Source organism: Octodon degus, unplaced genomic scaffold, assembly GCF_000260255.1.
Source record: "Octodon degus isolate 3935 unplaced genomic scaffold, OctDeg1.0 scaffold00191, whole genome shotgun sequence".
NCBI lineage: Eukaryota > Metazoa > Chordata > Mammalia > Rodentia > Octodontidae > Octodon > Octodon degus.
The window spans coordinates 3,791,262-3,804,473 of NW_004524767.1; the positions used below are offsets into that span (position 1 = coordinate 3,791,262).

The 13,212-nt window shown below is 37.8% G+C and overlaps 1 protein-coding gene across 1 annotated transcript in view; it reads left to right on the plus strand.

Annotated features, from left to right (window-relative positions):
- Epha5 (EPH receptor A5) overlaps positions 1 to 13,212 on the plus strand; it is a 330,177-nt gene that overhangs the window by 261,095 nt on the left and 55,870 nt on the right. Inside the window, exon 8 of the mRNA XM_023704186.1 lies at positions 3,453 to 3,558. Coding sequence (XP_023559954.1) covers positions 3,453 to 3,558 — 106 coding nt within the window. The remainder of the gene's footprint in view (positions 1 to 3,452; positions 3,559 to 13,212) is intronic.

A 13,212-nucleotide genomic window follows, 5' to 3' on the forward strand; every position in this document is an offset into this window, starting at 1 on the left:
ATAATAATAATAATAATAATTTTCTAATTAGTTGTTCAGTTCAGAATAAAGGTACTTGAGAATCTTTTCTATAGGTATTAGGATTCTGGTAGGTTTTTGGTAAGGGAAAAATAATCAAAGTCCTGTTTTCAGGTATTTAATATGAGTCCATAAAATACAGAGAGAACCCTAAAACACCGTGGACTGTATTCTGGCATTTTGACCACAGACATTTGAATCAGCTAAGTATTTAATGGAAGGAAAGAAGTGATGTATGATTAAAAACAAAAGAACCATAAAAGATGTTTATTAACCAATGAGCAAGTAGAGACCAAGAAAGATTCAGTGATCGTTAAACCAGAGACAGACATAATTGGCTTGTTGGTTTGATCTGTAGTGTGATTATTTGTTGACCTCTTCTTTGCCCTGCTCTGGAGGGTAGAGGAGGCCTAGGAGTCACTATTTAATGTGCTTATTTTTATATATCAATCAAATCCAAATAGGAAGAAAAGCAGGCTCTTATTTTTCTTTTAATGTAGAGAGATGCTTAAGTGACAAATGAGTTTATAAATTTTTGACCTTTCAGCTGATACTTGTGAATTATATTGTAAGCAAAGAAGCATCTTTGAGGGCAGACAGAAACTGAGGAAGGAAAATAGCAAGAGAGGAGAGAAGTGGGGAGTGTCAGGAGCGGGGGCTCATGTTCACTGAAAAGATGTGGAAAGAGTGTGGAGAAACAGCGGTACACCTCAGTGCTTTGGAGAGGAATGAAAGGAAAGGTCTTATCTCAGCCATCACAGGTAGCAAGAAAAAATAATGTTAAGAGCGAAATATGAGTCCAACATTGTCAAGTTCTTTATCATAGTCCTTTGCAAGATGCATGAAATATTTATTACATTTAATAAATATTAAGCATAAAACTCAATGGAAAAAGAAAAGCTGTGGAATGACTTTAACAGCGTTGACTCTTAGAACATGAGCCAATAAATTGACACACACCAAATAAACAGAATAAATTAAGCAAGACATAGTAAATAGAAATGACATCTATTATTTACTTAAGACTGTCAGTAATTAAAGCATTATGCTAGCTATTGCTTTTGTTATCTGTAATTTTACTAAAAGATAATGACCCTGAGAATTTCTTTTTTTAGAAGTTAATGAAACACCTCTTTTAGTGGTGGAATAATTTCCTTGGCCTATGTCTAGTATATACAGGACAGTTTTTTCTTTTGTTTCTTTTTTTTTTTTGTATTTTAGGGAAGGGTCTACAGGGTGTTCAGGGTGTCACTACTAGATCAGACTCCTACTGATCCGCCTGTTTACAACCTCCCAAGAGCTGGGATTAGAGGGGTGCGCCACCACACCCAGTCTCAATTGCCATCTCAGTGTGCCCTGGGGGCGGGGCCATCACAGCAGGCCTGGGGATCAAACCCTCGGCCCCTGTGTCTGCTTGCAGGTGCTTTAATCTGCTGAGCTATTTGGCCTGCCCTAGTTTTTTCAAATTCATGTTGAACACCTGTGAATTTAGATATAAGAGTTTATTTTTTCTTAGTGAGATCTTCTCAGACTTGTACATAGACAAAAACAAACAAATAAACAGGAAAGACAGCCTAGAAGGTTATAGAAGCCCCTGATGCTGCAGTGAGGACTGGAAAGCACAAGAGTTTGGAAGAGCCATGAAAGCATTTCACAGCAGAGTTAGGAAAAGCAAACGGGAGTTATGCAGTTACAGTTAATCGTGAGGTCTAAGTTGACTGCTCTGCTCTATAAGGTTTAGTATTTCTAAAATGTAGATTGGAAATGAATTAGTATGCTACAAAGAGGAGAAAGGTTGATTATGAGAATGATTTTGTTGGAAAATTAATGAAGGCGTCAAAGGCACTCAAGCAGCCACGGCAGCCCACTGGACATGATACTGAACTTGCGCGAGGCTGAGTCAGGTCGGCGTGATTGTCAGTGTTGGATGGGGCATCACTGAAGGAGCAGCGACGCAAGCAATCTTAGTGTGGGGGAAGAAAGTGAGTCCTGGGCAATGCCGGGAGTGAGCATAGGACAGGCTTTGGTCCCCTTTGTATTGCTCGTGGAACCAAATTTCTAATCATGGACCCAGCTAAGAAAAAAAGAGAAATTAGAGCAGGGAGCCATAAAACTACAACTCTCCTCCCACCGAGGAAAGAATAACAACGTGGATTCGTACTGTAAGTAAGAGCCTTCCCCAGCCCTGCGGCTCCTGATCCTGCATTCTCCAGGCCTGTTCGCAAGGTCGACTTGCTGCACAGGCCAAGCAAGTGATCAGAAAGTTACTTAGTTTGGGAGGAAGGTTTCCAGGGCAAGATGATTAGACCAGAAGGGGAAATGGTGTCCAATCCAAAGCTATGTTTGGGCCAAAATCTGCTATGTGGTGGGAAAACAAAACAAAAACAAAGAACAAACAAAAAACAGAAGGCATATTGTGATTGGTATTTGTTCTTATAATTTTAACTTTATAACATGGAGGTGAAAGACTGCTGGTTTTGAAGCTATCAGGATGCTTCTGCCTTTAAACAGGAAGCACACCAGCCACCCGTGAAGGCCTCTTGGGAGCCATAGCGGGGGTTGTCTGCTCTGTATTCCGTAGCCCAAAGGTCTCAGCTATCAGCTTGAAGGAAGAATTTTCTTGCTTCTGTAGGTACATCTATGTAATAATGCATGTATTCAAGTTATTATCAACTTTATAGCAACCATGTTGTTAAAATGCACAATGGCTTAAAATATAAAATATTTATTTATTTTTAATATGAAATATTTTATCAAAATCCATGCAAAAAATTCATTTGAGCAAATCTTATCATACTACAGGTTTCTGGAAGTTGAAATTTATCCCTTGAGAATTTTCAAAAAGTGATACTGTTTATGAGGTATATATACCGATTATATTCAACTTGGAATTACACTTTACTTTTAAAGTATATTCAGACCAGTAATATTGTATTTCACATCTGTTGGGTTTTAGTCACTCTGTTTTTGGACTTTACATCCATGGGAAGAAAAAATATTCTCTGAGTTAATAATATTTTCTCTTTTTAAAGAACAAGGATGTACAAACTCACTCTAAAACATCAGGCCTTATTCTCGTAGCACCCTCCTCTTTAGCTGCAGGCGTTTGAAGTCGATGAGGATGTGTTGTTTTACCCTGCGCACCTCAGACGCCTAGATGTCTGCTATGCAAACAGTATGCATTAAATTTTTATTATGACAAGGAAATAATCAGTGACTTAGTGATGCTTTCAAATTTCTGTTTGGAGAGTAAATATTTTCTCCTAAAGATGTCTTTTCATTTCCACACTTCTGGGAGGAGATATTATGGAGAAATCGCGGCCAAATGTGAGTGAATTGCTTAAACTATGAACTGATTACCGACTATTAGCCAGCCTTCTTTCGAACGCTTCTGGGCACGCTAACCGAAGCTCTGTTTTCTGTGTTCCCAGCAGCAGTTGCAGCGTCCAGCGATCAGAGCCAGATCCCTATCATTGCTGTGTCAGTGACCGTGGGAGTCATTTTGTTGGCGGTGGTTCTCGGCTTCCTCCTCAGTGGAAGGTAAGCGCGGAAGCTGTGACTCCCAGCTTTGGCAGCTGACGTCCTCCCCAGTGGATCTGACTGTTTCCATGTTAGGCACGTCCCCAACAAACCAGGCAAGTGGTGTGTCCCTCAATAACTTCAGTGCAGGATGGCGTTTTCCAGCCATATCTTGACCAAAGTAGTGCTCATTCAGCAGCAAAGTTTCTCTTTTTCAGGTTTGCTCTTGTCACAATAGTAGGATTGAAGTGCTCTCATTTATTCTGCTAATAAAATCACATTGCTTCTTTTGATATACTTTATGTTTAATTTGCATATGTCCTCTCGCAAAAACATATATCATTGCCTATTTCAATTTTAATTAGAACTTAGGAAGACCTAGGTTTGTGCCTGGTAGAGATTTAAGAATAGATTGAATAATTCTACAAAGCAGATGCTCTGACAAATGGAAAGTTTGAGAAATAACCAAACTTTTTGGTGACTGTTTTTATTTTCAGTTCCTGAATATTTTCAATTACAACATGTCCATGATTTGCTTTAAATCATGTGTACTGATTTAAAGCAAATTTCTATGCCAAAGGATACTTGAATAGGTGTGTCATGTCTCCACCTTTATTTTTATTTTGAAGACATAAGATACATAGTCCCCAAAGGACAATTTGTAGAGATGTTTGATGAAATACAGCTAAGCATAGTAAACACCTTTAAAAATAAAATAGAAGTAAGTAGATAAGAATGCTCTATTCCCATAACAGACATATTTTTATATTTTCATATTTTTTCTCCAAACTGTGGTGAAAAGGAAGATTCTTTAGTAGGACTTCTCCATCTGAAAATTTACAAGCATTATAGAAAAGTTGATGAAAGTATTCATGGGAATAGTTGGACCTGACAAAAACATGAAAATGTGCTTTAAGTTCCAAAAACAGTCAAAAAATCAATTTATTCATGTTTATTTTATTAGTTTTCTACTCACTGTTGACATTTCATGAAGTATCCAACTCATGAATATGAAGAATTGGGCTTTTTTCAGTATCCCATGTGTTGCGTTTTGAAAAGATTTGTGGCTAGACCCTGAAATCACAGAAGTAGCAATTTATTTTTATTAAACATTGCTAGTTCCTTTGAGTATTCTTTCTCTTTCTTCTAAACTCTTCTTCAAGACTGTTCAGAGTTTTCTGAAGAACACATGTTAAAATCAATTTCTTACTTTGAATTTTAGAATTTCTAGTTGGGAGACAGCTCTGTTGCTTGAGGGAGGTTAAGCCCAGCCCATTGCAGCGCAGACTCTGGGTCCCGTTTGTGTCTGCTCTTTGGAGTCCCACAAGAATGCCAGAACAATTCCAGCCTTATGGAAGATAAAGTGCTTACCCCAGTTCAGCTGTAAAATCTTTTCATCTGAAAGGTTAACTACTTCCCCCAAAGATGAGAGGTTGAAAAAGTTTATAAGCAAGTTTTTAATGTGTGAAATTGTTACCACGTCATTTTGTTCAATGTATATTCATGAATTTCAAGGGACATTAGTAATATGGCAGAAATGTCTTTGGCTATAATGTGTTTTGCTCTTCTTTAAAAAAGTATTTTTTATAATTATATACATATTATTCAAAAGCTAAGTGATATGATTCTTCAGAGACATTTTTGTGTCTTACCTCAGGCATTACTTCAAATTTTTGTCTTGGATTTAATCTTACCCAACCAATATTACCTACATAGTCTTGATTTGCCAAATGAAAGTAAAACTAAGAGAAGCCAAAACCTAGCACAAATTTGGGAGGCTGTTGAATTCCAGCAAATTATTAAAGACTGCTTGTGCTAGAAATGATATAAGGATGTTAAATTACATTTTTCCCAAATATACTCAATAAATGCATACAATGAAAGCACATGATAATATTAGCGCTATCTTCTTACTTTAACTATTTTTCATAGGCAACTTATAATTAGACATTGCAACCAGATATGTGCTTGTGGGTAATATATATTGTATTTAAAAATAAATTGATTTCTTAGGGATGATATAAAAATTTTGACATACTACAAAATACTGATATTGTGCTTATTATTTTTTGACAATTTTTTCATCATTAGGACCTGAAAAAGATGTATCTTGAAGATCAGTATTTATTAGTAATTTGTACTTTATTCAGATGGAAGAAAAAATAATTCTAGGCTATACATCATATTGAATGTTGTAAGACTAATTTATTTAAAAAAAAATCAACTTTATTTTATTCTCAAATACATTCAAAAATGAAAAAGAAATAAAATACAGAGACTTTCTAATCTTTGTAGGTTTGTGATGATTATGCACAAATATTTTTTGCATCTTCCTAACTAGGTATAGTTTTTTTGGATTTTTTCTTTTTCTTTTGGTACCAGCGATTGAACTCAGGACCTTGCACTTGCCAGGCAGGCATATACACTGCTGAGTTATCTCCCCAGCCCATCTAGGCATAGTTTAAAATGATGTACACAAGTACAAAATTTGTGGAAGTCTTATTTTTTAAAAAAGGTAATCATCTCTTTTAAAGGTTTTCATTACTCTATAAAACATTTTGTGCTGGTGTAATTTTTTTTTTAACTATTTCTTTTCCAAACAATCTTTTGAAGTCATTGTCATTGGGTTACGCAAGTATTAACATGTCATCAGCAAACTATGATTAATTATCCTAGAATTCTTCTAAATTAAACCTCCTGATATTCCCAGCACACTGTAATTGATCTTTACCCTTTTCTTCTATTGGGAACATTAGACATAGATGGCTTTCCTGTGTCCTTTTCATCTCTTTGCACTAGCCTATCTGCATAAACTGTTTAGTCAACCTACCTTTCAGTCAGGCTGTTATCCCTGAACTCTTCTAGATATATTTTTAAGACACACTTTTAATATGTTTTATCCCATTTCTTTTTTTGAGTTAAATTGACAGCTTTTCTTCTGTGTCCATGCCTGAAGCGTAAGTCCTAAATTCTGAGCAGTGATTCTTAGTTGCTCCTTTGTCTAATATAAACTTCAAATTAATAAGATTTAGCAGTATAAAAAATACAAAATAAAACATCTAATATACAAAATAAAACATCTAATATCCAGAAATGATTCTTCTTAGTACCTTTTCCAACATAGACTTCATGGGATCAGGGAATGTTTTCTAATAATTTATTTCTGATCCTTCATTTGTCACATGTTCATGGATTCAGTGGCATCTCAGGAAAATTCCAGAGCTTACTTTCTATTTTAAATTAATTCCACATGGACACTCAGTTGTAAGAGCCACATAGGTGCACACGTGCTCTGGCATATAACCCCAAAAATCCTTAAATCTTTTTGCCAATTTAAACCTGGAAAGGAGACAATATCTACTGAAGAGAAAGAGTCTGTTTTGTTATTTGGTTTTGTGTATGATTTTGAGGCAGTTTATATGTGATTTTGATAATAAGATATCACTGAGCTAAGAAGTGTAATCCTACAAGTGACTTATTTTCTGTAAAAGCATTATTTTCTATCAAAAGATCTTCCTTTATTTGTCCTGGTCTTCAAATCATGTGCCTGGACTTTCTATTAAATCTTTGTCCCCTCTACCTTGCAGTAAACCATTAAAACTCATGCTTTCAATTGTTTTCTACTTTCCTGAGGCAAAACATTTTCAGAAACCAATGGGAGCAGTGTATTTGACACTAAATTGTCAGTTAAAATAGCAGGATTGTGTCTCAAACATAAAAATCTAGTTTTGTATAAAATAGAAATTTAGGGTTTTTTGTTGTTGGTCTGAAAATAATAGCACAATTTGCTCTTTTATAATTAATTTATTTAAAGTATGCAGGTAATAAATGACAATTTACCCAGTGCAAGATTTATCTAGTGCTTACTGCGTATCAGTACCGCAGGCTGTGCATGTCAGATAAAATGACGATGTTCTCTTCTCAACTTGTTTTCACTTTCACTTGAGTACCCAGAGAAGCAGGCCGAATTTTATGAAATAGATTTAAAATAGGTGATGCAGATACAGATAGAGACAGAGATAAGATACAGATAAAGATGCAGATACAAGTTTTCAAGTTTTACAAAATTGAAATTATTCCCTTTGTGGTAAAATTTTTCATTCAGCCTAGAATGATTTGATTCATTAAGTTAAGAAATATTTAAGTTCTTATTTTGTTCCTGCCACAGTTTGCATGTTTCAAAAAGCAACTTGTAAAAAAAAGTCGATGTCTTTAAAGTAAAATTCCTTAAACTTAGAAACTTTTTCAAGCGCATTTGGAGCCAATTCAAACAATTATGAAGATGCTTTGAATGCAATGTTGTGACAACTGTCAGGCCTGTGCCTAAGGCTTGCGTCACAACATCATAGGATCTTAAGTGAGTATTTAAATACAGGCTTAAAGTTTTCTAAAACCTTCAGAGAAGCCACTTGGGTAATGTAAGTAGCTGGGTAACAGGGCTGATGACTCTACCACACTGCCTGATTTTAATGGCAAAACGTCTACATTGGGCGCCATTCTAGGGGATTTCCATGTGATACCAGGGACCACTTTGTGGCAGCACTAGTCCCATGTTAGTTGACAGCTGACAGAGTTGTCTTCTTGCTGATCCGCTGAATGTTCTACAAATGGCCCATCCTGAGCACTGGTGCTGGCTCCTCCTGCTGGCTCCTGTTCTCTGCTCCAAAGAAACAGATTCCTATTTCTTGTCTTTGAGACAGGGACTTACTATGCAGTTCAGGCTGGCCTTGAGCTCACTTTGTAGCCCAGGATTTTTTCGAACTTGATTCTTCTGTCTCAGCCTCCTGAGTGCTGGGATTGCAGGTGTGAGGCACCATGCCCAGTTTACTTCTGCAACTCCTTGTTCTATCTCATTCTCTCACATGCATTTGATGACAGCTGGTTCCTTCCTTGCCACATGAGAACTGTTTATTTCTTGTGTGGGACTTAGGCTTGTTTTGTGTCTGCTCTTCAAGCCGAGCGTAAGGTAGAAGTTCACAGAAGAGAGAACTTTATCTTTGCTTCTTCCACACTAGAAAACTATGTAGCACACTCAGATCTTTAGTGAAGGTCTGGGCCTTGAACTCAGCCCTGATTTTAAGAGCTTCCCTACTCACTATAAACCTTCCCCGTGACTGGTAATCATTCTACTTCTGAACTATGTAATTAAGATCTCTGATTGTCTTCTGCTGAAATAATGATGTTAGCCTTTTAAAAGTTTTCATATTGATTAGTAATATGAATAGCATATCCCTTAGAAGTTATTGTTACTAGCATCTGGACATTAAAGTAAGTGAAAAATACATTCGACCTTAGTGGCTTCTTTCTGCACTCTTCACTGAAAAATTATTCCTGGTAAATTTTATTTATTCTAAAATCATAATAGAATAAATAAATAAATAAATAAGTAAAATCACACACACTAGTGTCACCAAATCTATGACCATGGTTGACTTTGTGAAATCTGGCTCATTTCAATGCCGTGTGCCCTAAATCCCCTTTAAGTATTTAATTTATCACTTACTCTAGCTGTTACCCCTGGTAGATCTGTGTTCATCTTAAGCGTTCCAATTATGGTGTAGAAAACACCCAATGACAACACAACTGCAAACATGAGGCTGGAGTTTAAGGCTCTTGAAAATGTGCTTTAAATGATCTTTCCTGAATTTTTACTGTGTTTTTTTCCCCCCATAATTTTATTGATAAACAAATAGCAATGAGACAGTTTCAAATCAAATCGGTAGGACAGTTTCAATAATTAACACACTGCATACATTCTTCTTAGTGGTTAATTGCTGTACAAGATGTGGACTTGAGATCCTATTTACAAACACCATTAGAACAAATCATTCTATTCATTAAGAGAATGCAACTATATATCTATCCTAACCACTTTGAATACACAGATACAAAATGGACATTCGTCTGAGGATTTTTTTTTTTTTTTAAATTGACAGAACCGGGGATTGAACTCAGGCCCTTGTGCTTGCCAGGGAAGCACTTATTCTACTGAGCCATCTCCCCAGCCCCCTTTACTGTGTTTTTTTAAAACCTAGATTTATTTAGTTCCAAGTGATGGGAGGAAAATTCACAGTGTCTCAATTCATAAGAGAATGATAGATCATGGAGCTGAAAAGCTCTATATTTAAAAGGAAAATATGGGTACTGACCGGTGAAAGTGTTAAATCGACATCTGCTATACAGTTTGAGACATATGACCCAAAAAGCTTTTCTGAACTATGATATTTAAAGGTTCTGATCAAAATGAGGTCCTGGGTTGGGCCCAGGGACATCTGACTTCGAGCAGTCCAGTGGAGGAGGGAGAGCCACCTGAAATGAACTATGACGAGTGGTTCATCAGTTGTGGGAGATCAAGCAGTGGGTGGGTTATTGAAACAGAAGTGGTCCCTGCACTGAACTGATTTTGGACAGAAATAATATACCAGATTCACAAAGTGAATCAACAGAGCACTGGGCCCTTAGATCAGCAAAAGGTGGAAAAGTTACCTTACAGTACGGGGCCCAGCCCAGGGGGAGCTCCTGCTCACACATGAACTGAGGGCTGATTCCACACAAAGCACACGAATGGAGAAGGAGGATGAAGCTCCCATCATGCCCTGTGTCAGGGCCTCCATTTTCTCTAGACAAGCTTCCTACTATTTCTCAGTAAACCTTGCCCACAGGCCAAAACCACATTTCTCATTCTGTCAGAGCCCCCTCAATTCTTTTAGCCAAGCTGCTCTCTCATTCCCCTGAGGTCATACAACAGCCTGTCAGCCTTTCTCACAGAGTTAACACGTTCAACCACAAATTGTAAATATCTTCCCTCTTCTGTCTGCCAGTAAGTACTCTGTGGCTTTCCTACATGACTTAATTGAATGAATACCTCATAAATTATTAAATTAAAAATGAACTGTGCATCAGTCCCCATTTGTAGTCCTTTGTCCATTTTTCTCTATTAATCATAGTTTGAAAAATAAAAAGTATTCATATCTCTAACATGAACATAATAGAATATCCAATCCATAAATATGTTTTCTTAAACTCTGGAGGCCATCACAAAATAAGCCCAGTGATTTCAAGAAGTATTACACAGGAGCTATGAAATCTTCCTAGGCTTATGATAGCATTTATTTTATAGCTGCACATTTTGATACTAATATTGTATTGTACCTGATATTACCTGGCAGAAGTAGCTTTGTGGATAATAATGTGGGTTAAAACTAGTTTTTTTTTTCTCCTGATGCTCTGAAGTTTAGGAGTTCATAGGTATATTGATACCTTTGACCCCTCTAACATATGTAGGATTATGTAAGTTCAGAACTTGCTGCCTGGGGCTGGGGAGATAGCTCAGTGGCTTAAGTACCCACTTGGCAAGTGCAAGGTTCTGAGTTCATTCCCTGGTAGGAAGGAGGAAGGGGAAGGGGAGGGGGAGGGAGGGGAGGGGAGGAGTTTCAGGAGTTCCAGGCAGCCTCAGCTCCAGAGCGAGCTCACAGCCAACCTGAACTGCACAGGAACGCTCTTGTCTCAAAAATGAAAACAAAGCTAAACAGAGTAATTCATTCTGTATACCTATTTGATCATTATTTTAAAATAAAAGATGATGAATCATCTTTGATTTTAGAAAAGGGAACATTTAAGGTACATCTCAGTTTCTGAGTTATCAGTAAATGTGACTTTATGAAATAACCAGTGCAGACGCGAGCATTCATTTCCTATCTGGGAGTCTCTTTCCAGCTATTTTCTCATGATCACATGCTTTTTCTTCAAAGACTGTGCATCAAAAATAATTAGAGAACAGATCATAATTTATTAATAACTGACAAATGGGGTTCAGACAAGCAATGCCAGACAGGTGAGGAGCGGGCTGGCAGGTAATTGCCTGTGGTGGGAAGTAAATTGTCCCAGGAAACTCAAACGTGGAGGGCTACTGACTCAATTGATTAATGCGGCCAACATCCCACCTGCAATTTCTCACAGATCAAACATACAAATATCATTATTACTTTCAAGAAGTTATCTCAAAGCTGCATTTCAAAGGGCAAAAAATTCTATAGTACTGGAGACAGTAGGCAATCAATACCATTGATTTGCAAGGATGCAGATTATCTCTGAAAAAAAGAATCTGTAGTCTCACAGTTCTCACTCATATAAAGCAGAAAAAAAATCAAAAGCCTGACAAAATATATTCTGGGTCTAAATCTCCATTTGCCAGAGCTCTGCTCAGGTACCAGGCCATCCTCCTCTGAAGACTGGGCCTTGGCGGACCCTGCTGGGTGTCAGGCACTTCTCTGCTTCCTGGGAGGGCCGTGGCAATGTGGACTGGCACAGAACCTGATACCCAGCTCCAGCACGGAGAGCAGTGGCCTTGTCCATGGCAAAAGGTAGAACAAAGAGATTCTGCAAGAAAAGCAGTTAGAGGGGGCAAGCCACAGGCCACAGGTCCCCCCTTCTGTATCTCTCTCAGACAGACACTTTCTTTCTCCAGTAAAAGTTTTGCTGTTAACCTCAAAAAATAAAATAAAATAAAGGAATGAAAGAAAGAATGAACAAACGAATGGTTAGAGGCCAGGAGACAGCTCAGTCGTGTAAGCACCTGCCTGGCAAATGCAACGTCCCGAGTATGATCCCCAGTACCAAAAAAGAGAAAAGAGGTTCGTTTCCTGAACCATATCTCATTTCTGAGATACACAAGAGAGAACTCCAGATGACTTGCGTACCATCTAAAAGCCACATTTGCCCAGACCTGTGTTTAAAAGGCACCGAACTAAGACACAAGTAGATGTTTGGCATAGATCAAGAGCTCAAAAAGCCAAGTGCCTTTATTCCAAGTAGGAGTACCAATGGCGGTGGTAGTCAGCACAGCCAAGCGCGTTACACTCATTCCTGTCATCTTGCTTGCCAGATTGCTTCATGGGCTGTCACTTAGTGCTGCCTCCTAGTTTCTTACTGGAATACTTTTTTTTTTTTTTTTTTTTTTGAGACAGGGTCTTGCTACCCAGTTTAGGCCGGCCTTGTGCTCACTTGTATAGCCCCTAGACTGATCTCAAACTCGCAGTCATCCACCTGTCTCGACTTCTCACTGGATTACAGGTGTGCACCACCATGGCCCGTCCTGTTGAGTACCATTTTAACCTCACAGAAAATGTCCCTGGCTGTTTCAGATCTCTGCCCTCTACCTGCATTGCCCTACTCTTGTACACAACAGGAGCATAGAACAGTGCCACTTCCTTTTAGTCATCATTTTTGGATCTTTATTTTTCTTCACTGATGTTGATTTTTGTTAATGACCTGTTAGCTTTTCTTATTTGTAGCGTTCAATGTCAAGATCAACGTGTCCATGATAGTCATATTGAGTTCTTATTCTACTTATTTGCTTGTTTGTTTCACAAAGTTCAGAAGAGGAAACACTATCACATGTCAGGGAAGCAAAGGCAGTGAGTACTCAGGCCCTAAGAACAAAGAAAAGCAGCATACACAAGGTAGGATTATAGCCTTAATTTTAGTGTAGTTTTAATTCTGCTAGACTTCTAGCTTATAAACATTTTTAGGAGACGTCTCTGGATGCCTAGGCCCTAGGCCTGAGGTGACTAAGGCCCAAGAACAGTGCTGCCGGAGGTTAACAGGCCAGATATACAAGGCAGGGAGAAAGGTGGGAGAATTCACATAAAAATAGTCAAGCTACAGTATAGTCTA